This window comes from Pseudoliparis swirei, chromosome 17 (genome assembly GCF_029220125.1).
Source record: "Pseudoliparis swirei isolate HS2019 ecotype Mariana Trench chromosome 17, NWPU_hadal_v1, whole genome shotgun sequence".
Taxonomy (NCBI): Eukaryota; Metazoa; Chordata; class Actinopteri; order Perciformes; family Liparidae; genus Pseudoliparis; species Pseudoliparis swirei.
The window spans coordinates 19,601,072-19,628,413 of NC_079404.1; the positions used below are offsets into that span (position 1 = coordinate 19,601,072).

General features: G+C 45.1%; 2 protein-coding genes across 14 annotated transcripts in view; one reads left to right on the top strand and one right to left on the bottom strand.

The window, feature by feature from the left end:
- The first annotated feature begins 299 nt into the window (after positions 1 to 299).
- On the top strand, positions 300 to 19,365 carry zranb1b (zinc finger, RAN-binding domain containing 1b). 7 transcript variants are annotated; one of them, XM_056435396.1, is made up of 11 exons: positions 300 to 631; positions 1,378 to 1,443; positions 1,811 to 2,846; positions 7,784 to 7,971; positions 9,263 to 9,416; positions 10,292 to 10,363; positions 12,456 to 12,654; positions 13,119 to 13,239; positions 13,500 to 13,629; positions 16,383 to 16,612; positions 17,742 to 19,365. In XM_056435396.1, the coding sequence occupies exons 3-11, from the start codon at positions 1,892 to 1,894 to the stop codon at positions 17,955 to 17,957; spliced, it is 2,265 nt and encodes a 754-aa protein (XP_056291371.1). In that variant the 5' UTR covers positions 300 to 631; positions 1,378 to 1,443; positions 1,811 to 1,891; the 3' UTR covers positions 17,958 to 19,365. The 7 variants fall into 7 exon arrangements, with proteins under 7 accessions (XP_056291371.1, XP_056291369.1, XP_056291368.1 ...); XM_056435394.1 differs by having other exon boundaries at positions 300 to 1,443; XM_056435393.1 differs by having other exon boundaries at positions 1,378 to 2,846.
- A 1,248-nt stretch (positions 19,366 to 20,613) lies between these two features.
- LOC130207020 (C-terminal-binding protein 2-like) overlaps positions 20,614 to 27,342 on the bottom strand; it is an 84,541-nt gene continuing 77,812 nt past the window's right edge. Inside the window, exons 6-10 of one of the 7 annotated variants that reach the window (XM_056435387.1) lie at positions 25,302 to 25,432; positions 24,768 to 24,895; positions 24,530 to 24,677; positions 24,161 to 24,238; positions 22,044 to 22,131 (exon numbers count right to left, since the gene is read on the bottom strand). In XM_056435387.1, the coding sequence (XP_056291362.1) occupies positions 24,172 to 24,238; positions 24,530 to 24,677; positions 24,768 to 24,895; positions 25,302 to 25,432 (474 nt within the window). In that variant the 3' untranslated portion in view covers positions 22,044 to 22,131; positions 24,161 to 24,171. Of the gene's footprint in view, positions 22,132 to 24,160; positions 24,262 to 24,529; positions 24,678 to 24,767; positions 24,896 to 25,301; positions 25,433 to 26,996; positions 27,222 to 27,342 lie in introns of those variants that run through there. The other 6 variants (XR_008834217.1, XM_056435385.1, XM_056435391.1 and 3 more) reach the window with 6 other exon arrangements.

Genomic DNA, 27,342 nt, shown 5'->3' on the forward strand with positions numbered 1-27,342 from the left:
AGTGCATTACAATGCACGAATTTAAAAAAGAAATAATATATTTTTACTCTAACTGAGCCCATCGTCTAAAAGAACATAATCTATAAACATATTGTGTCTTTATTTATGTGATGGTCGAGCAGGTTTTGCTCTCGCTGAGCCTTTTAACAGTTGGAATGAGAAGCGTAGACTGATTGGTCGGTGTCAAGGCTGGACAAAAAAACAACCAATCGGAGTGCTTGGCGGATTCAGGTGGTAAATCCTGATCCTGCCTCTGACTGTAACACGGCCCAGAGATCTCCCCCTCGTAGTGTATCTTTTTGCCCTGCCGCGGTTGCTTCCCTTACCCTGTGCCGCCATTAAAGCGCGTCGGCTTGGTGTTTTGGGACTCGAGGGAAAAGGATGAAAATGGTATAAAGCGTCACCTCAGACGCCCGCGGGACGGGACTAGGGGGGGGGGGTTCTTGCTCCGCGGTATGTACGGACCTTCCGCTGCCGACTAAACTGCGCCCCAAAGAAGTAAATATGCGGTCAGTGTAGGACAAGTGAGAGAAACCCGAGTTCGGTGGGTTTCTCGGCTCTTTGGGGGGTCGGAAAAGCTCCATTTGTTTTGGCTGCAGTGGGACACGGAGGAGTGTAAACACGAGCAACGGTAAGGATTTAGACGAATGTCTTGCAGAGTTGACGAGGGCCTCTCGGACGGTGACAGGCGGACAGGGGACGACACATAATCCCGTAACGTTAGCGGGCAGCCAGCTAGCCTTTGGCTGCAGTTTCTGGCTGGCAACCGAACCAACGGCAGGGTCGGTGTCATGTAAGATAACAAACGGCTCGCGGCGCGGTCTGCTCATGCGCACCAGGAGCTAGTTTGTTTGTTCGGGAAAGTTAACTGTAAACGCGTACGTGACACATAACAATGTGTTTTTGCAGCCCACTGCTTGGATAGTAGTCACGAGTAAACATGTTGAAGGTGACTGACGTCACCGCAGTCAAACACGGGTCATGTTCCCGTGCAGATATTGTTGTTGTTTTTGGATGGCGCTTCAAAACCTGCAACCGTGGAAGAATCGTGTCACTCAAATGTGTTGAAGGGTGTGTTGGTAAACTGAGAGGTGTGGTGCGCAGTGCAACCAACTCCCAGCGAGTTAACTTTATCTTAACGGCTCTAATTTCGTAAATAATCTGCAGAATGTGGCACCCGGGGTAGGATTCACTTTCATTTCGGTGATAGGCTTTGGGGGAGAATGCAGTGGGGGTGCATCGGTAACGTTAAGTGTCTTCACCGGTCACGCGCCTCCCTGCTGGGTGTCTGGTTTCATATGTCCTTGTCTCCTGTTACCTAGCTCTGTTGTAGGGCACATTGGCCTAGTGTGTATAACTTGTATGTGTTTTTTAAAGCTAGTGTCGGGTTGTAAGAGAACTGCGGACGTTCAGGCTGCGTCTTCCTGCTGGCACTGCTGTGTGGTTTGTAAACATTGCTCCGTTTTTGTGTGTTTTGTTTCGAGGTGGTGTTGGGTCAAGAGCAAACGGCACTGTGGATTTTTGCAAGTGTTTGACAGTAAATCTGCCAACGACTAACTGTAATAAAGCATGCTTTGTTCAGGTTTTGTGTATGTGGAACATTGGAGAGATTTACTAGTGAAAATGGAGCACCATATTTTGCCATTGATCTCAATTGTCTTGTTGATCTATGAAAATAATCTGTCTTTGAGTTATAAGATGTGTATCATTTTTATTTAAATTATGTGGTTTAGTTTAATATGTTTATTTGCCATACCACTAAATAGTTATCGCTAAAATACCCTGTGTTGTTTTCCCCTCTCTACCCTAGTGAGCTGCCGTGTGAGAGTGGATCAGCCGAGCTGAGAACCCCTCTGAACGGCGGGGAACCTCCTTCAGCGGTGGTGCGACGATGACCGAGCTGATTGCCAAGTGGGCTTGTGAATACTGCACATACGAGAACTGGCCGTCGGCCATCAAGTGCACCATGTGCCGCGCTCAGAAACCCAGTGGGGGTGCCATCATTACCGAGGAGCCCTTCAAGAGCAGCCCTGCTCTGGATGCCGGTCTGCACCAGTGGGACCCTGCTGGCCTCGGCAACAGCCCGACCCAGGGGGGCTCCAGCTTACTTATCTGTCCAGACTCCAGTGCCCGACCCCGCGTGCGCATCGCTGACGCGCCGGAGACGAGTAGCAAGTGGTCGTGCCACATGTGCACCTACTTTAACTGGCCTCGGGCAATCCGTTGCACCCAGTGCCTTTGCCAGAGGCAACACGCGCAACATGCAATCCGTCAAAGACATCACACCCGGCAGCCACGCAGCCCCATAGAATCACCACAGACCTCAGGCTCTGGATGCCGCCCCGCTCCCCTGCCCACCACGACGGACCCCTGTGAGGAATATAATGACCGCAACAGGCTCAACACTCGTGTGAAGCACTGGACCTGCACTGCCTGCACTTACGAGAACTGGGCCAAGGCGCTCAAGTGTGTGGTGTGTGACCACCCTCGGCCAAATAGTCTGCTCGCTGAACCCATCGAGCTGGCATCGGCGCCCGAGAGCCAACGACCTTCCTCGAAACTTAACGAGCGGGACGGAGACAACAGGAGAGGCGTTGTCGGGCACGTGGTTGGACCAGGAGGAGGGAGCGTGGTAAGTGGGGTGGTCGGTTGTAGCACCAGCCAAAGGAGGTCACCTCCGACCTCAAAACGGGAGTCAGAGGTCAACATGGACTTGCAGAGGATTGAACTGGCATCCGGGGCTGGGATTGGGAGCAAAGAGGAGCTGGAAGTGGACTTCAAAAAACTGAAGCAGATTAAGAACAGGATGAGAAGAACTGATTGGCTGTTCCTCAATGCCTGTGTTGGTGAGTTTCCAGAGTATGATTTATTACGTTGCGTTCAGCTTGTTCTCCTTGTGTTTTGTTATGTAATAAGTTGGGCAATGAGTCAACTGAACGATGTAAGACAGGCCAAAAGAGAAATGGGAATTCCCTGAATTCGTGTGACGGCTTGATTCTGTTTTAATTGGTAACAATTAAATGTATAGGCGAGTCGAGGTGATTGTGATTCGTGTTCTCCCGAAGCTACTGTCATGTGAGTGCTTAGAGATCCCCTGCTTTCAGCTGGTGTAAAACCTACACAAGTGGTGTCCAGCCACCCACACTGTCCACTGGTGAATGTGGAGTAGGAGGTAGGATGAACCTTTTAAGAACAACCAGTGATTGTTTTTTTCCCCTCCACGCTCGCACCACTATCTCACTCTTTCTCCTGCCTTCATCCATGGCTACACAGAGATGTCCGGCACACCCATTAAAACCTCGACGCCTATTTTTTCTGACGCGTCTTTGACATACAAATTCCTCGGGGTCACACTGACGGCACACATTAGACAGCATTTTTTGGATATCCGAAAGCTTAAAGAGATAAGAGGCTCTGAATGTCAGACACATCACCGAAGTTAGTTTGCTCCTGGTCCCACACATGGGTCCATGACTGCACTGGACGGGGTGACTCGCCTCCTACCTGTGTAGCTTGGCACTCTGAGATTCTTTGAAGGAAGAGTGCGATAAAAATGAAATGCATTCTTATTATTAGCTTGTCCCCTTGGGACCAATTCTCATCTGATGTGTGTGTCTCTAATTTCTTTCAGCATATTGAAGTATGACCTTTCATTGTCCGAGCAGGAATTTCTCCATTGTCCCTCGAAGGGAAATTAAATAAAGGCCATATCAGAAATCCCTATTTCCCAGCAAATTCATTGCATAAAAAAACTAGAATGGGCACTCGGTAGAGCGCATACCTTCGCATATCACAAGATTGGGCATTGAATTATGAACATTTTGGCATTAGTTGCATGCCAATTGGACAAAAATGTATCGTGCTATGGTAAAAAAAGAGTTTGACCTTTCCATGACCTTGACCTTTGACCCGATTGATCCCAAAATCTAATCAAATGGTCCCCGGATAATAACCAATCATCCCACCAAATTTCATGCGATTCAAGAACATTTTGACCTGTTCATGACCCTTGACCTTTGACCCGATCGATCCCAAAATCTAATCAAATGGTCCCCGGATAATAACAAATCATCCCACCGAATTTCATGCGATTCAGTTTAATACTTTTTGAGTTATGCGAATAACACGCATACAAATAAATAAATAAATACACAGCGATCAAAACATAACCTTCCGCCTTCTCGAATGCGAAGGTAACAAAACAAGACCTTCTGCGGACACTTCTTTTCATGATCGATTGTCTGCTTATTGTTTCCCCAATTAATCATTTGGTCTTTAGAAAAATGGCCGTGACAGTTTCTCAGAGCACAAGTAGCCAAGCATCTGGTTGGTTTAACAAATATTTAATAACCCAATTTAATGCTGACATTATAGTAGACTCCCGAGTTTGAATTCTCCTAGTATAGTGAGCGAATGGGATGTGACCCAGCTGCAGTCTCAGAGGGCACGGGTGTGTGTGCAAAGCCCATTGGTGTTGAGGAGACGCAACTGTGTCTGTCCTCTGTTGGTCTCGGGCGGTGTTCCTGTCACTGGCATGCAGACGCCAGTGTTTGTAAACACTGGCCTCAAGTTTCTGACGGGCCCTCGAGTTTCTTTGACTAAAAATAGCAAAAAGAAGTCAAAAATACATCAATCTTTGGCGACAGCAACGACCGTCGCCCCTTTAGTGCGGCTGACCCTCGATCTCCTCGACTCGCATGGCGTTAATCACAAGTGCGGCTGGACTCGTGCAAGGAAAGCACGATAACTTGATCAAAACATTTGCATTTATTTAATTCATTTTTTTTTCTCCCTTGTAAATTTGGAAATCCCTGAAGATATTTGCTTTTAAAGCTGTTCACCACATATTCCATCCATCCGTCAGCCCTTATTTTCTAAAAACGGTGCGGCCAATGGGCGGATAAACATCACGGTAAATGTGCCACACACACACACACACACATTCAGTACAATCAATGCCACAATGGAAAGAAAACAATTTGTCTTGGAAAGTGGAGAAATAATCACACCGTAGTTGCCTAGTATGTGTTCCCAGTCGAGGACAACAATGGTTGTATTGTTTCCTATCTGGTAGGTAACGACCACACAGGTTGTTTTGAGCTCGTTGCCATGTGTTTGTGCTTCTGTGATCGCCACCATGTAAGATGCAGACCCGTCGTTTTACAAGTGTGTGGTTGAGATTAAATTGGAGGCCGAGTCTGAAGATCGGTGGGGCCGGACCACACCGATCCGATGTGGGGATCCACGGACCCCTCCACTTCACGTCCCCGGTCCATCATGGAGTCGCGGCTGGTCTCATCGCTTCGCAAGATGGTCTCTAGTTACCTACGCATTCGAGAATGCGGAAGGTTATGTTTTGATAGCCGTGTATTTATTTATTTATTTGTATGCGTGTTACTCGCATAACTCAAAAAGTATTAAACCGAATCGCATGGCATTTGGTGGGATGATTGGTTATTATCCGGGGACTATTTGATTAGATTTTGGGATCGGTCGGGTCAAAGGTCAAGGTCATGAAAAGGTCAAAATCTTCTTTTTACCATAGCACGGTCAATTTGTATCCAACTGGCATGCAACTAATGTCAAAATGTTCATAATTCATTGCCCAATCGTGTGATATGTGAAGGTATGCGCTCTACCGAGTGCCCGTTCTAGTTTTAAGAAAGTAACGGTCATATTTTGATTTTAAAAAGCTCACCTTTGCATTCTGGGTAAAATAACAAGGCAGAGGTTGGGGATTTACTTTCTCGATGTTGTCAGCGCAGCGATGTGGTTTACCTTGTCTCTGTTGGCTCATTTTAAATCTGGTTGTGCACATGCTTAGTTTGACAAACCTTTTTAGATTACTCCCAGAAAAAAAGCACTTTGGTTTGCAAAAAAAAAAAAAAAAAGTACATCCCAACAGCGATAAACCCCTTTACACTTTATTACCAACAATTTGTTGATCTACGAGGGAGCACCTGGCGTCGCTGGTTGAGCAAGAAAGTAAAGTTTGTTGTTCCTTTTCCTGAGACGGAGGCAACCACAATCCACAATACTGAAAGAAAAGAACACGTACTATTGGAGGGAAAGGACCAGCATCACTCGGCCTGATCCATCCCCTCTCCTCTCTGTCTTTAAGTGTACGTCTGTTTTCATATTTGCACTTTTATCCTCTTCTAAAAGATCTGTGGGCACCGACGGCAAGGCCACAGGCACGCCCACACCGATGGAGTGCTTTGTGTAAAGTGGTTGTGATCCCTCTCTCTCGCACCGCACTGCTATTTTATGGTTTCTCTCCTCATCTCACCGTGCTTTGCAGCTCCACATGGCACAGCGAGGCCTTCCTCCCACTCCATGTCTCTCTCGCTCGCGGGCTCACTCATTATGCAGCGGAGCATTGTGTGCGGTCCTTTTTTGAGGCAAGCACAAAAGCTCCACAGTGTTTAATGCTTTCAAATAAAATACGAGAGAATACCACATCGGCATTTACTGTATCATGCTAGAAAGAGACATTTAGTGGAGCCTTGGAATGGATTTACACAGTGCTTTGGTTTTAGTTGATCTTATTCTTTCATAACAACACATTTGAGAATAGTTTATTCTCCCTCGACAGTAATTAGTGTTTGCTGTTATTTTTAAAACACTGGATGGATCAAAACACTGGATGGATCAAAACAAGCATCCGATGTGTCTGAGTTCTTTTTTTTTTAAGTTTACATTTCAGCCGCGAGTGTTTTTAAGCGAACCACCATAACAATGTCCTTGGCATGAGACCTTCAAAACAAAATACACATGTTTCTAAAGGATTACTGATCGCTCGAGTTTGTGTGCTGGTTACGTGAAGAGAAAGAGCTTCTGCCCGATAGTGATGTTTGCACTTTGTGTCAAAAAAGTGAAAGAAAAGCAAAAACCTGCATCCGTCGGACAAGCGCATCCTTCGACCCTCGCGCTACGATTGAAAACCTGCAGATTATCAGGGGGAATAATAACTGACAGAACTGGAACGGGCACTTGGTAGAGCGCATACCTTCGCATATCACAAGATTGGGCATTGAATTATGATCATTTTGGCATTAGTTGCATGCCAATTGGATAAAAAAAAGAAGATTTTGACCGTTTCATGACTTTGACCTTGACCTTTGACCCGATCGATCCCAAAATCTGATCAAATGGTCCCCGGATAATAACCAATCATCCCACCAAATTTCATGCGATTCGGTTTAATACTTTTTGACTTATGCGAATAACACGCATACAAATAATTAAATACACGGCGATCAAAACATAACCTTCCGCATTTTCAATGCAAAGGTAATAATAACTGACAGAATACAACGTGGCCCCCCACGGTGTTTCCCCCCTGACTTCAAAGTCGGCGGAGCCTCAAAGCTGTCGCAGCTGCCATGGAGATGAAGCTCGCTCTGATCTCGACCGAGTTGCACATAATGTCCTCTGCGCAAGGTCGCTCTCAAGATAACTCCTTTCTGTCGTCGTGCGATCTTTAACCACAGTGGTCCACATGTTCAATGTACAAGCATTGAAGCTGCACGACGGCATCAAAAGAAAATGTATACTCTTTTTAAGTTTTCCTTCTCGGATATTTTCATTTATATAAATCCTTATACTGGTGCGTTTTGAAAGTCATCACACAAAATAACACTTCCACATTTGGACGAGTGTTGCTTCGAATTAAATGAAGAATGTTGTTTTGCTGCAAACTTGACCTTTCCTAAATGGTTCTACAAAATAAAAAAATAATTATGACGATGACCCCCCCCCCCCCCCCTCTTTGTTTTGAAAGGTGTTGTGGAAGGAGACCTGGCAGCCGTGGAGTCCTACAAGTCATCGGGTTGTGACATTGCACGTCAGCTGACGTCAGACGAGGTGCGTCTATTAAATCGTCCCTCAGCATTTGATGACGGCTTCACGCTGGTTCACCTAGCCATCCGCTTCCAGAGACAGGACATGCTGGCTGTGTTACTCACAGAGGTCAGTAGAGACAACCAACCACGACGTGCTGGTCTTTCAGGAGTCGCCTGCATCAGGTGTCGGCTGATGGAGCGCGATGCATGTCGATCGGTAAAGGTGGATCATTCGGTTCGGCAAATACAAAATGTTCGTCTTTTCCTCAGTCATTAGCCGTGATGCGTCCCTCCAAAAGTGTTTATTTTAAAGCTGGAGTAGCATCTGAAGGGTTGTTTGGGAGTTTTTCCTGATCCGATGTGAGGTTTTGGGACGGGGACGTCTATGTGTACAGATTGTAAAGCACTCAGACAAATTTGTAATTTGTGAACATGGGCTATACAAATAAAAACTGAATTGAATTGATCATTTAAAAGTATTTACTAGCTTTAAAAAAAAAATGTATCGATTTGAGGGACTACGGTATAAATTCCGCCCTTGAATGACGGGTATGATCGCACTGCGGCTTGTTTCTGGGTCAGCGCTGATTTTTTGTGTGTGTGAAATCTCTTAATCTCAACATCCAATGAAGTCAGCCAAGGGGAGTCACAAGGGCAGAGGGTCCGTCGACAGGACGGGGATTCCTCACTCCTCTCTGTCTGCTCCGGTGAAAGCTGCCCTGGTCATTGATTTTATGTTGCGAATAATAACGGGAGTATTTAGTTGAAACGGCGTTCCCTGGTGTGTCAAAAAGGCTCACTGAGTGTGTGGGTTGGTGTGTGTGTGTGTGTGTTGTCGGCAGTGTGCATGTGCTCTGTTGATTGCAGCTCGCTTGCCGTCGGCACTGATCCCAGATTATCTGTGTACACACCTCTCCTCCCACACTCGGTCGCTGGCCCCGTTTTCTCTTGCGAGGGGTCAGCGACTGACCACTGAACCCGAAAACACTTCAAAGCTGACATCCGCTTGAAATGCATGTGTTTTCCTCCTCGAGGCAACTTGGAATAGATTAGAGAAGGTAAATTTAGATCCGATCACCGAGTCCACAATGCTGGAAGAATAATTTAACTTGGAGCCACATTGTTCTTCCTGTATAAACCCAAAGAAAATACCGTAATTGCTACAGCCAAAACCTTCCTCTTTCTTTCTTGCTCATTAATTTTGCCATAAATGTATTTAAACTGCAGGACGTCGGAGATCGTCTCCTATTTATTGTCGTGTCATAACCTTTGCGTCTTTCCTTGCCAATTAGTTTTTCTTGTAAAATCCGTAATTTCCGCAATTTTTAGAAATGATCTTGCTCAATTCTCAGCCTCTGTCTCATACCCCTTGTGTACATTTAAACTCTCCTTCCTTCCCTTCATCCTCTCTTCTCTAGGTGTCCCAACAGGCAGCCAAGTGCATCCCGGCCATGGTGTGTCCCGAGCTCACGGAGCAGATCCGGCGCGAGGTGGCCGCCTCGCTTCACCAGCGCAAGGGAGACTTCACCTGCTACTTCCTCACCGACCTGGTGACCTTCACCCTGCCCGCAGGTCGGCACCACAAACACATGTACAAATGTCTGAAAAACAAACGACGCGAATTGGATTCAATCTATCGTCATTGCACAGAGGACAGGTACACAGGCAACGCAATGTATTCTCTGCATTGAACCCATCCTTGGTTATTAAGGAGCAGTGGGATGCAGTGATGCAACTGAGGGGTTCAGTGCCTTGCTCATGGACACTTCGACTTGCAACTAATGGGGAGAGCGGGGAATCGAACCGACCACCTTGGGGTTGCAGGACGACCCCCCCCTCACCCGCTGAGCTACAGCCGCCCCCAATGTCATGAAATTCATTCTAGAATCTGCCAACGTATACTCCATGTGCTTTGGGTAGCTTTAAAAACGCTGTCGCCGCAAAGACCCCGTCTAGCCGGCTCCTCTGGCTTTGCCAACTGTGTGATAGAATGCTTGTTTAGTTTTCTCGTGGCGTGTATGAAATTGCTTTCTGTCCGCGTGCCGAGGGGACGCGATGCCACGGCTGTCTCTTTGAAACGGCAGAAGACGGAGGCGACATCTGGCTCGCTTTTTGAGTGTTGTTCTTTGCGTACCGAGTGTAAGAGCCAAATGCATGATTTCATTTGTTATAATAATTTAGTTTAAAAAGATTTAAAAAGGAAACTGAAGACCCGCTCACTAAGTAGATATTAAGGGCCCCTTCTTTTGTAATAAATACACAATTCTTTGTTTTAAGTGGCTATACAGGAATGTTAACCTAGTTTTCTATATCATTATATTTAATTTCTGCCAATACATCCCACACACTGTTCTTTAATCGTTCCCCTGCGCCTGTGGCCCCTCTATAACAAAGTCCTCTTGTGACTTGTGTCATGCGGTTATCTCTGTTTTGTTTCCTCGGCTCAGACATCGAGGACCTTTCCCCGGCTGTTCAGGAGAAGCTGTTTGACGAGGTGCTGGACCGAGACGTACAGAAAGGTGAACCATTTCCTCTTCTCTCAACTTCATGATTAGGTGTTGTAGTAACCGCGATTCCATATGGAGCCACTCTGAGAGAGGGAGGGGGGGGGAGGGGGGGAGACTGGCTTGGAAAACAGAGGGAGCACATTTATAGTACACAAACTACACAAACTGTACTACAATGGGAAGGCTGCCCGATACCGGCAGTGTTGTGTCACTTGTATTTTCACTCTTGCCAACGCAGCGTTTTACCTGCTCCTCGTCTCTCTGCCAGGCGGTCGCTCTTCATCCTGGGTACCAATGTCTTCATATTTAGGGATTTCTATGATCCCCATTGAAATATGTTGCATACACACACACAAAAAATATATACACACGCACGTAAAGTGTCTTGCTAATGTGTGTGTCCTGTTGAATTGCAACGGCTTATTCTTAAAAAGCAACTTTCTTCCACCATTTCTGCCTCTTGAGCCTTTTCTGCTCCCCAGAACCTTCCTCATCGAGCTCGTCCTTCATCAACTGAACCTGGCGAGCTCCTCTCTCGTCGCTCCAGATCTTTTGTTCCAGCTTCTCCAGGTCAAGGGGAACGCGTGTTCTCTTTCTCATATCGGGAAATGTGGAGGCTTTTTTCTTTCTCCCCGACTGAGTTTACTGTCCTAAATCACTCTTTTAAAAAAAAAAAGTATCTCTAGAAGGTCATCGTCTATTTCTTGGCGAAGGATTTTCTTCCTCTCAGAAGCTTTCAGCTGCAGCTGCATTGACACATTGTCGTTTTGGAGCTTTATGTTGAGCTGAATTGTATTTTGCGGGGCCTCTCTCTCGCTCTCTCGCTCTCTCTCTCTCTCTCTTTTCAGCCATATGCCCATCATGCATTTCAAGCTCATTCACCCTTATTGCCCAAGACCTTCTGACTCTCCTCTGATGAGCTGAAGCTTCTTATTCAAGTCCTTGTCCTTCTCCGAGATCTGCTGGGCTCTGACATCATTTCCTTATCCAGAATATTATCTTCTTGCCGCATCACAAAGACTTTCTCTGCGCTCTCGGCCTCGGCCTCATCTTTGAACGTTATCGCCTTTGCAGTTCACTGGCAGAGGTTCTGTCCGACTGAATAAGCCCCCGTCCTCGCTCTCGAAGGCTTCCATACGCGGTCCGAGCACATCCTGAAAGTCGTTCTCTGTGTGGAGCGTCAATTCGAAGTCGCTCGCCCTGACCCTCAGAACCGAGTGCGACGCGCGGAGCGTCCACACCGCCACACGATGTAGAAAACAGAAACTTTTGGAATACGTCATGTGACGAGGAACAACACATTACAGCTGGCATATCTTTTCATTCTTTGTTGCTTAGCAACGGCAGACAGGGTGAAATAATGAAAGCGACACAGCTGGTGTTTTCCACCATGTGTAGTCCCAGCATGTGTGGTCCCTGAACACACACACACACACACACACACACACACTAACACAAGAGAGCCACAGAAGAACCAGGCAGTCGAGTGCTTCAAAGTCATTGTTTTAGATTTAACTTATTGATGGACTTCTTCCTGTAAACTGATCCGTCTCCCTCAGTTGTAGACAGTTATGTAGACAGTTATGTGGCATTTTAAGTGATCTAGTCTTTTTATGAAGAACGTTGGTTCCCCTAATTTAGTTTGTCTGTTTTTAATTTATTTTTAATTTTAATTTTAATATATACTTTTAAATGTAATATTGGTTTCTTGCTATTCCACTTGTTTTGCTTTGACTCTCTGTGGAGCAAAAACATTGTTTTTAAAGGTGCTATATAAATAAAGTTATTATTATTACGGCTTATGCTTATACTGTCTGCTGTTTTTTCAACTTTTCATGTCATTTGTTAATAACACGATCTATAATCCTGCCAACATTTTTTTTATTTTTTCGCTTGCACCTAAACATTAGCAAATAGCATAAAGAGTATTTGTGCTCCTGCCCGCCTTGTATCCGACTTCTCGCCGTCCATGCAGAACTGCGTGAACACCTCTCTGTAAAACACTCTGATCACACACTTCTCACTTCAATTAGTTCCCTTTTGAGGTCAAACGGATCAAAGAGATTAGAGGCACTCCTCAACTTCTCTTCCCCCTCTCGTTCAGAACTGGAAGAGGAGTCGCCCATCATCAACTGGTCCCTGGAGCTCGCCACCCGGCTGGACAGTCGGCTGTACGCCCTGTGGAACCGCACGGCCGGGGACTGCCTGCTGGACTCGGTGCTGCAGGCGACGTGGGGCATCTACGACAAGGACTCGGTGCTGCGCAAGACGCTCCACGACAGCCTGCACGACTGCTCTCACTGGTGAGTCCACGAGCGTTACGGCACGAGGCCTCTGGCGCGTTCGTGATGCGTTTATCGGACTGGATGACATCATCGGTGTGGTGAGCGGGAGAATGTTGTCGATTAACTGAAAGCGTAATCCGGTCAAATAAAGTGAAAGTACTGCATTACCACATGCTTTTACACTAAACGATCAACCACAAAGCATCCAGACGTCGTTCATGTTTATCTTTATGCTTTCAACATTTGGCTGTCATGTTTACGCACACATTTTAGTGGAGATGAATCAAGTTGGGAGCTCCGGAACGGTTGAAAGCCGAAAGTGATCCGACGCTCCGCGTGACTCGCGTCTATTTCTAAGAAACTGGGTTTAGATGTAATGAATAATCGCCATCCGACCTCAACTACAACAGAGATGAATGTCAGAGGTCAATAAAGGTCAACGGACGAAACGGTATTTGTTTGTGTGTGTTTCTGGTCTGCAGGTTCTACACCCGCTGGAAGGAGTGGGAGTCGTGGTACTCCCAGAGCTTCGGCCTGCACTTTTCCCTCCGGGAGGAGCAGTGGCAGGAGGACTGGGCTTTCATCCTCTCGCTGGCTAGTCAGGTACACACACACACACACACACACAGCAGCACGATGGACAGCTGTTTGATGTGCCTACCATGTGACTTGCTAATGATGTATGAATTATGCAAGATGCTTTCCTGCTCTCAGCGCGGTGTACTCGCTCCGAGCTGCCCTCTGAAAGGGGATCCTGTCTGGGATTTACATTTATGCAACGTATATTTAAAAATCCTTTGCTTTGAATTTTCACGGTGCCCCGGCTTTCTAACTCCTCCCTCCTTTTGTGTGTTCCTCCACAGCCAGGATCCAGCTTGGAGCATACCCACATTTTCGTCCTCGCACACATTCTCCGTCGGCCCATCATCGTCTACGGAGTGAAGTATTACAAAAGTTTCCGTGGTGAAACGCTGGGGTACACCCGTTTTCAAGGTGAGGAGTTCTTCCACCGTTTTGGACTCGAGTCATTTTGGTTAAGCGGCAGGAGGACGAGACTTCCTCTGTGAAGGGACTCCAGCTCTGGACCGTCTGTAATTGCTATTTACAACATGCATCAGGCTAGTGTCTAACAATTACGGGGTGTTTGACTGTGACCAGGAATAACATAAACAACACAACAACACACGCCCGCTCGTCTGTGGCGCAGCGGGCGAGGAATTACAGATCTTTATCAAAGTTTTAAAAAACTGACAATACTCCAGTAAAAGTCCTGCATTCAAAATGAAACTCCAGGAATAGTGCGTAAGTATCATCAGCAACATTTATGTTGGTATGAAATTCAAATGATTTATTTCGCAGAAAAATATTTCCTGACATTATGTTACTATTATACAGGACTGTCTCAGAAAATTAGAATATTGTGATGAAGTTCTTTATTTTCTGTAATGCAATTAAAAAAACAAAAATGTCATGCATTCTGGATTCATTACAAATCAACTGAAATATTGCAAGCCTTTTATTCTTTTAATATTGCTGATTATGGCTTACAGCTTAAGAAAACTCAAATATCCTATCTCTAAATATTAGAATATCATGAAAAAGTATACTAGTAGGGTATTAAACAAATCACTTGAATTGTCTAATTAACTCGAAACACCTGCAAGGGTTTCCTGAGCCTTGACAAACACTCAGCTGTTATAAATCTTTTTTTTTACTTGGTCTGAGGAAATATTAAAATTTTATGAGATAGGATTTTAGAGTTTTCTTAAGCTGTAAGCCATAATCAGCAATATTAAAAGAATAAAAGGCTTGCAATATTTCAGTTGATTTGTAATGAATCCAGAATGCATGACATTTTTGTTTTTTTAATTGCATTACAGAAAATAAAGAACTTCATCACAATATTCTAATTTTCTGAGACAGTCCTGTATATGATGTGTTTGGGTTAATATTACTACTGCATTATTCTGAATGTTGCATGTTACTGCTGTAGGTGTGCTAATTTAAACTACTTAATATTCTGGTGGTAATGTATCATATTCTATCAGATAGTCGCTCTTCTGTGAGAACCGTTTATCTTTTAAAAGTCATCTCTTCATGAGCTACGAAAAACCGCCCTGTTTTACACTCTGACGATGCATTTTCAAGCCGTTTAAAAAAAATAGTTTAATAGTAGGAATATTTCTCAACTTTGAAAGTACACACACAATCACCACATTTAGAGGAAATGTATGAACATAAATTGTAATCTCTAAATCAAACTGTCAGACAAACGATGGGGTGGACTGAAATACAAGTACCTCCAATGTGTACCACACACACACACACACACACACACACACACACACACACACCCCCCCGTCAGGAGCAGCCCGGCTCTGTTTATGGCCCTCAGTAAAACCGCCTGTGCCGAGTGACTCGGCACACGGGATGATGGAGGAGCTCCGTAATGGCCGACCGCCTGATGGAGTCGTGATTTACGGTTGTCATGAGCCGATGTAAAACACCCGGAGGGAGGCGTGAGGTCGCCTGCAGGAAGGGAGGCCGGCTCTGTCACAATGGTGACCCAGTGATCCCAGTAAAGACCCAGTGGTTACTGGAAGAGGACAACGGGCTACTCCATTATCACGGAACTGGAGGATTAATAAACACGAGCAGATGTTTTCTACTTAAGTCGGATACTTCATTTCTCTCTACTTGACTTGAGTATTTCCATTTTCTTCTTCTTTAAACTTGGATTTCAGAGAGAAGAAAAAACTAAAATAATTCACTTATTTGACAACAATGTTTCCTACTTACTTTGCTGATATGAATAGATACTTAATATTTAAATGAAGTGTATTTATATATTAAAGTTAGTCCCCGGTCTCTCAGGTCTGCCTCCTCCATCAACCGGACTGTGTCCCCGCAGCTCGTCTGTCCACCATGGGGTCAAGAGCCTTTAGCCGCTCTGCCCCTCTCCTCTGGAACTCCCTCCCCCCTGACATCAGAAACATTGACTCAATCATTTTATTCAAAACTCGCCTCAAAACTCACCTTTCAGGCCGGCCTATGTCTAACTTGTTCCCCGTGATGGTTGCTCTGCTGCAGACTGCTTTTTTAATTGTGTCCATCCTTGAACTGTTTTTAATGTGTTGTACAGCGACCTTGAGTGCCTTGAAAGGCGCCTTATAAAATGAATGTATTGTTATTATTATTAACAGCAGGGTTCATGCGGTCATGGAAAACCTGGATAAGTCATGGAATTTTAAAATGGTCATTTCCAGGCCTGGAAAAGTCATGGAAAAAACTTAAATCATAAAAGTTTTGGAAAAGTCATGGAAATGTGTTATAATCACGTGTTCATTCACGCCGAGTTTGAAATAATTAATATCTTTTTTTAAAGAAAGACGCTCAAAATATAAGCCGGCGTACGCTCTCAATACACAAAATGTTCTAAGTTTTTCATGTTTTTTTTTTTTTTTATAAGTTTTTTTTTTTCGGTTTTGGATAGTATCTTAATTTATAAAGTATACAAGGATACACGTTTTTCATGTTTTTACCGAGATTTCAGTTTGGTCATGGACATTTGGTTTAAAGTCCTTGAAAAGTCCTGGAAATCCATCGGCCAAAATGTGTAAGAACCCTGTAACAGCATTAACACCTTTGACCCTCCAACAAAGCCTAAACAAAAATCGAATTGTTGTGAATTGTGATTTTCCTAAAGACGTCATAAATGAAGTAGCGCTCTCCCGTTGCCCCTCCAGGAGTGTACTTGCCCCTTTTGTGGGAGCAGAGCTTCTGCTGGAAGAGCCCCATCGCGCTGGGCTACACGCGGGGACACTTCTCAGCACTGGTTGCCATGGAGAACGACGGCTTCGATAACCGCGGCGCGGGCGCCAACCTCAACACGGACGACGACGTGACCGTCACGTTCCTGCCGCTGGTCGACAGCGAGAGGAAGCTGCTGCACATCCACTTCCTCTCGGCGCAGGAAGTAAGGACCCGTTTCCCCCCCCACTGCGTCTACACAATTCTTGTTTGTCCTTTTTTTTAGAATTCGTGGTGGTGGTCGGCGTGCGTTTTGGTCGGTTGACATTGGTTTCCCCGCAGCTCGGCGTTTGTGTGTCGCCGCTCCTTTAAATTTACTCACATATTTTACCCTTGAGGTCAATTTGACCCCAGCAATTAAAACCTCCAGAAAATTATTAGAATTTATATTGTTTCCCAAGTTTGAGTGTCATTTTATGTTTGTTTGTTGACGACCTAAATACCCCTTTAAATAAATAAAAAAGTTGATATTTTTTTTACACAGTGAAAAACAGCCTGGGGTCAAATTTACAAATGTAGAAGTTGTGTACGGGACATTGAAAACATATCGTCATGTGAATTTAAGGTTTCTCCAATTGACAATAAATTAGGAAAAGTCATGAAACATGGGGTCAAGTTGACCCCAAAGGTCACGGGAGGGTGAAGAGACTCAGCAGGACGCCCCGCCGCTCCCCGTGGAGGCGGGCGGTGGCGCGCCCCCTGACGCCTCGTAGTGTCCCGCCCTCTGACGCCTCGTTGTGTCCCGCCCTCTGACGCCTCGTTGTGTCCCGCCCTTGACGCCTCGTTGTGTCCCGCCCTCTGACGCCTCGTTGTGTCCCGCCCCCTGACGCCTCGTTGTGTCCCGCCCTTGACGCCTCGTTGTGTCCCGCCCCCTGACGCCTCGTTGTGTCCCGCCCTTGACGGCCTCGTTGTGTCCCGCCCCTGACGCCTCGTTGTGTCCCGCCCTCTGACGCCTCGTTGTGTCCCGCCCCCTGACGCCTCGTTGTGTCCCGCCCTCTGACGCCTCGTTGTGTCCCGCCCTCTGACGCCTCGTTGTGTCCCGCCCCTGACGCCTCGTTGTGTCCCGCCCCCTGACGCCTCGTTGTGTCCCGCCCTCTGACGCCTCGTTGTGTCCCGCCCCCTGACGCCTCGTTGTGTCCCGCCCTTGACGCCTCGTTGTGTCCCGCCCCCTGACGGCCTCGTTGTGTCCCGCCCCCTGACGCCTCGTTGTGTCCCGCCCCCTGACGCCTCGTTGTGTCCCGCCCCCTGACGCCTCGTTGTGTCCCGCCCCTGACGCCTCGTTGTGTCTCCTTCAGATGGGGAATGAGGAGCAGCAGGAGAAGCTGCTGCGCGAGTGGCTGGACTGCTGCGTGACGGAGGGCGGGGTTCTGGTGGCGCTTCAGAAGAGCTCCCGCCGCCGCCGCCACCCGCTCGTCACCCAGATGGTGGAGAAGTGGCTGGACGGCTACCGGCAGATCCGCCCCTGCGCCTCTCTGTCCGACGGCGAGGAGGAGGAGGACGACGATGACTAGTGACGGAACCGAAGGGGAGTTTCTCTTCATACATTTTTTTTTTTTTTTTTTCTTTCCTCACACGGAAAAACTGTGAAAGCCTTCAGGAGAAGACGGGCAACCTCGAGAACCCCCGGGTCACCACGGGCAACCACGAGGACCCCCGGGGTCACCGCCTCCAACGGGAGTCGCCCTCGGACTACAGCTGACCCGTCTGACCCGTGACTGACGAACACTCGGAACCACTCAACTGCTGCCAAACACCGATTTGGGGAGAGAATAAAGGTTTACAAATGCAAATGACCTTTAGATTTGTTTTTGATTTTAAAATGTAAAGGGAAAAAAAGGATTCTCTGTCCGTCGATGTAAATGCATGTTGTTGTTTTGACGAGTATACGGAAATATACCAGCATCGATTCAAATCAACACTTTATATCTGTTCACGGACGAACGCACACTTCCAAATGATCTTTTTGATGTTTTAAGAGCTTGTTTAGCGTTTAGTTTCTCAATGGGCGGGGACGAAGCCAATAAATATCTTTATCTTTAGAAAACCAGAGGTTGCGTAATACTAAATGACTTAAATCCTTATTACTAAGCATTGCACATTTAGTAAAACATTTCTATATAAATACAGAATCATTGCTTGAATTAAGGTCACATATGAAAAGGGAGATTTTCCCTTCACAAGTCAAATCTACACTCACGACGTTTTAACACACACACACACACACTCATGTTGGATCTTTTGGTTTACCTTTTTTCAGACTGAACTGAGAAGTTGTGCGCGTGTTTTTTTTCTTCTCTGAACTTACTCGACATATTTATTATTGAAAACCTATTTTTTTTTTCCTCTTTGTGGTTTTGTTAATTATTCTCATAAACTTGATGAAGTCTCGTTTCACAGAAACACTGTCGCTGTGAAGAAATAACCAAGTGTGTGTGTGTGTGTGTGAGATCTGGTGCTTTTCCTTTGGAGACATAAAGTCCCACTCATCTCATTGTTGTCGCCCATTTCCTTCGTCCCTCTTCTTCCTCACAGCGGTCGTTGTCCAGGTCGCCCTCGCGCTACATGTCAGCGCACCTCTTTAACTCTTTGTTGTCATTGTGTGAACTCATCTTTACCTTTTTTTGGGGATTATGGTCGTTATGAGACTTCAACATATGAAACCAAAGCTGACAGGAGAACAAACACCAGTTGTTACTTTTTGCTGTGAATGTTTTAGTTTTCTCTCGCCATCGCGTTCTGTAACTTCTTTCGTGTTTTATTCGAGTCACACACAGTTTGTATGTTGCTTTGTATTTATGCAATAGTTGCAGTTGTGACTGATGGTTTGTGCATTTAGGCCTGACTTTACTATCCAGAGTGTAACGCCATGACCAGGCAGAATAAGGAACACATGAATAAAGGAAACTCTTTTTGAATGTCCGATCGAGCTGTTCGTCTAACTAGTGTTCTGACTAACTAAACTATATTTGTACAAGTCAAGCTATAGTATGTCGTTCAAATGTAAAATAAGTAATTGTATAGTATGTCAAATAGTAATATAATGTTCAATGTTTTAAGTCGTAGTATGTCACTTGTCTTACGAGTCATGTCGAGAAAAATATCATGGTACAGTATTCCATAAGAATCAGTCAAATATAATAAAAACATCAGTAAAATGGTCATTTTGAACCCAACTCCAGCTTTGATATTACACAGCCATCTTTTTTTATGATTTAATCGTTTTATTTTATCAACCTGCTCATTAATGTAATTTAGGCATTTATTTTTTAACACTTCATTCTTAATTTGTTTGTTTTTATTGCCAATTATGTATTTATTTAATTTAATTTAATGGCAGCTTAAGTCCTCCACACGGTGTCATCTCTACGCTTGGGGGCAGCACAACCAGGCTGTAAACATAGCATCTGACATGGTTGCTATGGCAATAACAAGCACGTCAGAGCAGGTGTTTTCATACGTGAGGCTTTCTAATAACTATAAATTGGTTCTTGTAGTTTAACATTTGTTTACTTCTCCTATTTTTTTTTGAAATCCGCACACACAAACATGAGACACATTTTAAGACTGGATATGACTGACACTTTCCAGAGATATCATCACCTCCAATGTACATCCACAAATGTTCATGTCCATAAATCTGCTTAGAATAGGGAAAGAAACTCGTCTTTTTATTCCGGAATTTCAGAATCGGCACGTTTATTTAGTTTCTACAGTATCAAAGTTACCCAGTGATGGTTGTCTGTATTTTAATGGGTACATTGCAAACAGGAACTGCTAATAGCTCATCATACTTTTTAATGATCCCACTTTGCCAAACTGTTAACAATTATAAGCAAAAAGAAAAATTGGGCTCAAGTAACTCGGCATGACTCACGGAATGCAAAACTACAAAATAACACTATCAAGAATTATGCATTTTTCCAAAGGTTAGAGCATCAATATCTGCCAAATAGAAATAAGAAATAATAATAGAAGTGACAAAATCCATTATTATGTATTTCTTTTTATCTCTGTTGCACAATAAATGTTTCTTTTTTGACATCACCGACATTGACGGCGTCAGACTTTGAAAAACCCCTTTGTGGAGGATTCCTAAGCATCTATTAAATAACTATAACAATTATTTTTTTAGAAATCACATCCCACACATGTTCCACGGAGCCAATCATCAATCGGAACAGTACGTTTTATTTATTGTTTCCAGCTGCACTTTATGCTATATGTTCACCTTGTACAAGAAACGAATACAAACACTCACACTAAAAACCAACAATCTGCGAGCAGCTGCGTCTGGCTAACTTCATCGGGCTGAAGGGACTTTAATAAGAGCGGGGAAACGAAGCGGAGAGGAAAAAAACAATAAAGAGGAGAGGGGGCGGGGTCGTTCACATCGGACTAGGATTATAAGAACATTTACCAAGGCGATACAAATCGGACTGAAGACCTTGAACATCCCCCCCCCCAAAAAAAACAACAACAACGTACATTTGATTTTATAAAAGAATATCACAATGGAGACGGACGTGGAGACGCGAATAAGCGATTGATCCAGTTCCTCTTTCGGTTTAGATTCGGACGTATTTGAAGGCCAATCATTTTTATCCTGAGTCGGCAAGCGATTTATTCCCGTTTCGATGCGGCGTCGTCGGTCCTTTGGATGCAAATAGGCGACATTTTGGGACTCGGTGACCAAATACTGGAGGTTCCTCAGTCCAGCGGAGTCGGAAGAGTTACAACTAATATTTAATTGATGCGACGCTTAATTTATAGTCACAGTGTCTTTTTGGTTTAAAAGTGTCTTTTTTTTTTTTTACCTCACAAGCCGAAAAATATCCTTCCTGGAAGTGAAAAGCGGACCGACTGCTCTGCACCTCGTCTCGACGTTCAGGGGCCACGACGACGAGGAATGAGAAACGATGATGTCGGATGATGTTTGCTATCTTCTAAACATCCGTAGAACTTTACATCCATTCGTTTGCACCCGCTGAAGAAAAGAGCGACACATATTCACTTTGCAACAGAAACACGGAATATAGGAGAAACGGAGGAAAGTAAAAAATAGCAACGCGTGTGTGTGTGTGGGTGTCATCGGTGCGGGAGGAGGGGGATTGTTCATGAAGCCTCTGTCCATTCAGATTTTCCATCCCGCGCGTGGAAATGTCAACATGTCCCAGACGTCAGGAGGAAATCTCCCCGTGAGATATACGCCACAATAAAAGATTTTTTTTTTATTTTTTAAACATAATCAACGTACAACAAAAAGAAAAAAGATATGCGGGAGGAAAAAGGTTTCCGGGGGCTTCAGTTGGACGGTCGGTCTCATGTGGGTCACGACATCCGCTGTCCTCACTCGGGCGAAGTGGTTTCATACAAAAAGGGGGAGCCGGCTGGTGGGTTCAGACGGCTGAGAGTCGAGCGGACGGTGGGAATGCTGTTCCTGTGTGTGTGTGTGTGTGTGTGTGTGTGTTTTAATCCGCCGGCCTCGGTTACGTCGTCGGTGCCTACGGCTCGGTCATGTGCTCTCTCGTGTGGTCACCGTGTTTGGAGGGCTGGTTGGGGGAGCTGGCCTGTGACGGGTGGATACCGGGGGGCAGGGTGTGGGAGATGGGCGCTCCCCCGGGCACCGACCCCTCCATCGGTCCGGGAATCCTGCCGGGGGCGACGCCCAACGCGCCGGGAGGGAACCTGGAGGAGGAGAAGAGACGATCAGCAGGGAAAGGAAAGCACGGCGAATTGAAAAGCAACCGTTTTGGACATTTTTTTTCTCACAAAATGGCAAATCCAAATCCTGGAATCGGCGGATCATCGCCGACACTGGCGGAGCTCAACGCACACGCGGCGCTCCGCCTCAACACGGACGTTGGATTTTACAGTAACGGCAAATTAAAGAACACGGAACGAAAACATGAAATTGGAACGATTGTGTGAACTAATTACCTTCGCATTGAAAATGCGGAAGGTTATGTTTTGATCGCCGTGTATTTATTTATTTATTTGTATGCGTGTTACTCGCATAACTCAAAAACTATTAAACCGAAACGCATGAAATTTGGTGGGATGATTGGTTATTATCCGGGGACCATTTGATTAGATTTTGGGATCGATCGGGTCAAAGGTCAAGGTCATGAAAAGGTCAAAATCTTCTTTTTTACCATAGCACGGTCAATTTCTATCCAATTGGCATGCAACTAATGCCAACATGTTCATAATTCAATGGCCAATCTTGTGATATGCGAAGGTATGCGCTCTACCGAGTGCCCGTTCTAGTTACATATGATATTGGGATACAAATAATCCATTGAAGGGAAACACAACAACTCAGTTCTAGTGGACTCACGAAGCATCGTCACCTCTATAAACGTTAAACGTGGCGAGCAGCGAGCAGCGTGGACACAGGAGAATGTTCCAGGTCCTGATCTGGTGTCGGGAGGATTTAAAGTCATTCACCCAAAGTACGACTCTTTCTCATCTTCTACCATATTGCATCAGGTTTGATTCATGGTGTTTATTACAAAAGAAGTCAATTATACACTACCGTTCAAAAGTTTGGGGTCACTTAGAAATGTCTTTATTTTTCAAAGAAAAGCACTGTTTTTTCAATAAAGATAACATGAATCAAAAATACACACTATACATTGTTAATGTGGTAAATGACTATTCTAGGTGGAAACGTCTGGTTTCTAATGAAATATCTCCAGAGGTGTATAGAGGCCCATTTCCATCAACTATCACTCCAGTGTTCTAATGGTACATTGTGTTTGCTAATCGCCTTAGAAGACTAATATCTGATTAGAAAACCCTTGTGCAATTATGTTAGCACAGCTGAAAACAGTTATGCTGGTGATATAAGCTATACAACTGGCCTTCCTTTGAGCTTGAAGTTTGAAGAACAAAATGACTACTTCAAATATGAATCATTATTTCTAACCTTGTCAATGTCTTGACTACATTTTATATTCAATTTTCAATTCATTTGATAAATAAAAGTGAGTTTTCATGGAAGACACAAAATTGTCTGGATGACCCCAAACTTTTGAACGGTAGTGTATATTTGTTTGTTTCATGGTAATCTCTGTACACAGATTTAGCATTTTTTGGTATATTTGGCTAGTCTGACGAAGAAAAAAGAAAAAAGTGTGGTATTGAGGAAATACATGAACCAGATTAATCAGCGACATCTCTTCCCAGGAGTCGTGTTCCCAGTAAATGAGTTTGTTTTCATAATTTGGGCGAACAGACCCTTTATGACAGAGAGCTGACAGGAACACGGCGACTCGTATCGCCAATAAAACGACTGATACCACAAGTTTGTTGCCGAGAGTTTCACAAAAGAGCTTCAATCCCTTTTTTTTCTCCTCTCCCTCAACGACATAACTCTAGTTCCTCTTCCTCGACTTTCACAGTAAAGGTTGCTGCGCCCCTTTTGACTTATTCGACTGCAGATGTAGCTGTAAATATCCAAACGCCTCTTTAAAAACGTCCGACATCAGAGCGAGTCGGGGAAGCTGTGTTTCTGTTTCGGGGTGGTGGTGGTGGGGGGGGGGGGAGGAGGAGGAGGAGGAGGGATTCATGAGATGCTGGGTAGAGTTACAGGGCATGTGAGTGTGAAGCAGAAAGAGGGCCACAGATGGGAGTTGTTGTTGTTGTTGTTGTTTATTAATGGTGTTATTCATTTGCTCTGGCCTGTGGGCCAGCAGTGGGAAGATTCATTTACCTGGTTGAGATTTAGGTATATAATTTGTCCTGCATTCCCCCCGTTGCTATGGCCTGTACCATGGTTTGGTTCATTCGGCTGTGTGAGAGAAGCAGTTCATTCTGGTTGAGACAATATAGAGACTGAGAAAACCAAGAAACCCAAACTCAACACGGGATAAATTCATTCGGGCTCAACTTCTATGCATCACGGCGCCACATCAAAACGAGGAGCCCCCCCCGAATAATCAGGAAAAGAAAGTCAGAATTGTGGCAGACATACATCACGCGAGCGCGTCGACTAGCCCCTCCCCCGTGTGTTAAGCCTCATTTGATGTGAAACAGGTGATCTCTTGCCCGCCGGCTTCATTCGCACACTTCCCCCTCCTACCTGTAGGCGGCGCCGTTCATCTCGGGGTGAACTTGAGGCTGCTGCTGCTGCTGCTGCTGCTGGTGCTGCTGCTCCATCATCCCCCACGGGGCAGAGGTCACAAAGAACTCCTTGTTGATGCAGTTTCGGAGGCTGTCGGGAATGCGGCCTGCGTCGGGGGGGCGAGAGCGCAGCGGTGGCGGGGCGAACACAAACCTGGCGTGGGGGGCGCTTTTTGGGGGAGGGGACGTCTCCGTACCGGTGATGGCTCGGCGTATTTCTGTGGCGGCGGCCTCTCTCATCTCCAGCGACGCCTGCTCGCTGTACCAGGCGGTGTGCGGCGTGCAGATCAAGTTGGGGGCGTCTTTCAGCGGGCCCTGGGAAAAACTGAACGACGGAAAAAAGAGAAAACAACGGAGTTAAGAGAGGAAGAACTCCTGGGAACCAATGGTATCTTTGGGATCTGTATTTCCTTCACTTATTATTATAATAATAACTTCATTTATATAGCACCTTTAAAAACAATGTTTACAAAGTGCTCCACAGTCAAAGCAAAACAAGTGGAATAGCAAGAAACCAATATTACATATAAAAGTATATATTATATATATATTTAATATATATATAATAATAATAATAATATAATATATATATATATATATTAAAATTAAATTTAAATTAAAAATAAATTTAAAAAACAAATAAATTAAAAACAGACAAACTAAATTAGGGGAACCAACGTTCTGTTATTAGGGTCAAAGCTGTTTGAATAAAAAGGCGTGAGGGTACACACCTGAAAGGCTCCGTCTCGTGGACGTCCAGGGCGGCGCCCCGTATCCGGCCTTCCTTCAGGGCCTGAGCCAGAGCTTTCTCATCCACCAGACCTCCCCGTGCCGAGTTGACGAGGAAAGCACCTTGACGCATCTGCAGACGCAGAGAAACATTTGGTTATCTCCATCATGAATTCAGCCAACCACATGCGTGGCTTTGAGATCGCAGCCACAGAAGTGTTGCCATTGGCTCGCTGCTGGGTGGGAGGAGCTTTTATTTTTTTTTAAACAAGGGGGGAAGGCTTTTCAAATAAAGAACGACAAGGTGACACGCAGCTTTTCTTTTTTCTCGAAAACTCGGTTAACCCTCCTGTCACCTTCACATTCACTAACATCTTATTACCCTTGGGGTCAATTTCACCCCAGTAATTAAAACCTCCAGAACATTATTTGAATTAATATTGTTTCCCAAGTTTAAGTGTGAGGTACTTTATTTTTTTTGTTGACTACCTAAATAGCCCTTTAAATAAATAAAAAAGTTGATATTTCTTATCTGTTTTACAAGTTGTGTACGGGACATTGAAAACATACCATCATGTGAATTTTATGTTTTCCCAGTTGTCCCCAATAAATTAGGAAAAGTCGTGAAATATAAAGCAAAATTAATGATGTCAATTATTCTTTTAGAGACGTTAAACATTGAATGGTGTCAAATTGACCCCAAAGGTAATAGGAGGGTTAAAGCGGCTGCGGACGCTTCAAAGAGTTATTAAACCGCTGAATTGAATGCAGCCAGCAGTTACACAGATGTCCTCCAGGGGGCAGCAGTGGTCAGGAGACGAGAAAGAGGACAACTCCAGAGTGTTTCTCACTGCTCCCCAAAGTGTAACACGACATGACGTTGGGGTTGAAAGCGCCCGCTGTGGTTTACGACTGAATCCAGAAGGCCGGTCACCTGGCCTGCTGACCGCTCTGTCGGCTGCGTGAACATATCATGGTCTGTTAGATCACATTTATGGATTTTATTGGCGAGGACGATGCCGAATGTCATGATTTGGGACTTCTGTTTTTGCCACTGGGGTCATTTGGCGACCTCTGGTGGTCGAAAGACATTATTTCAGTCTTTCTGGTCCACACCTGTTTTCACTTGAATTAACTTTGTTTGACCAGGGTATAAATACCTGGCAGTGTGCTAGACACGTCATCGCGACGTTTGATTATACTTTGTGATCCTCGTTACCCTCTCGTAACGTTTGCTAGTCCTCTGTGTTTTGGATTTTGACTCTTTGTTGGATTATACCATTTTTGGATTATGACTCTTGGTTTGGAGGATACCATTTTTGGATTTGACTCGTTGTTGGGATTATACCCTTTTTGGATTTAACACTTTCGTTGGGATTATACCCTTTTTGGATTTGACACTTTCATTTGGATTATACCTTTTTGTGTTCGCATTATTGCTGTGTCAAAGACACGTTTACATTCTTTGAAACTCCGTTGTGACGGAGGAAATAAAACAATCTTTGACTGTACTCTGCATCTGGGTCCTCAATCGCCCACTGCAGATGTAGCTGTAAATATCCAAACGCCTCTTTAAAAACGTCCGACATCAGAGCGAGTCGGGGAAGCTGTGTTTCTGTTTCGGGGTGGTGGTGGTGGGGGGGGGGGGGGAGGAGGAGGAGGAGGAGGGATTCATGAGATGCTGGGTACAGTTACAGGGCATGTGAGTGTGAAGCAGAAAGAGGGCCACAGATGGGAGTTGTTGTTGTTGTTGTTGTTGTTTATTAATGGTGTTATTCATTTGCTCTGGCCTGTGGGCCAGCAGTGGGAAGATTCATTTACCTGGTTGAGATTTAGGTATATAATTTGTCCTGCATTCCCCCCGTTGCTATGGCCTGTACCATGGTTTGGTTCATTCGGCTGTGTGAGAGAAGCAGTTCATTCTGGTTGAGACAATATAGAGACTGAGAAAACCAAGAAACCCAAACTCAACACGGGATAAATTCATTCGGGCTCAACTTCTATGCATCACGGCGCCACATCAAAACGAGAGCCCCCGAATAA

Coding starts and splice junctions, on each gene's coding strand:
- zranb1b (XM_056435392.1), top strand. CDS start 1,892: ATGACCGAGCTGATTGCCAAGTGGGCTTGTGAATACTGCACATACGAG. Junction 7,972..9,262: donor TGGCTGTGTTACTCACAGAG/GTCAGTAGAGAC, acceptor TCTCTTCTCTAG/GTGTCCCAACAGGCAGCCAA. Junction 9,417..10,291: donor GACCTTCACCCTGCCCGCAG/GTCGGCACCACA, acceptor TCCTCGGCTCAG/ACATCGAGGACCTTTCCCCG.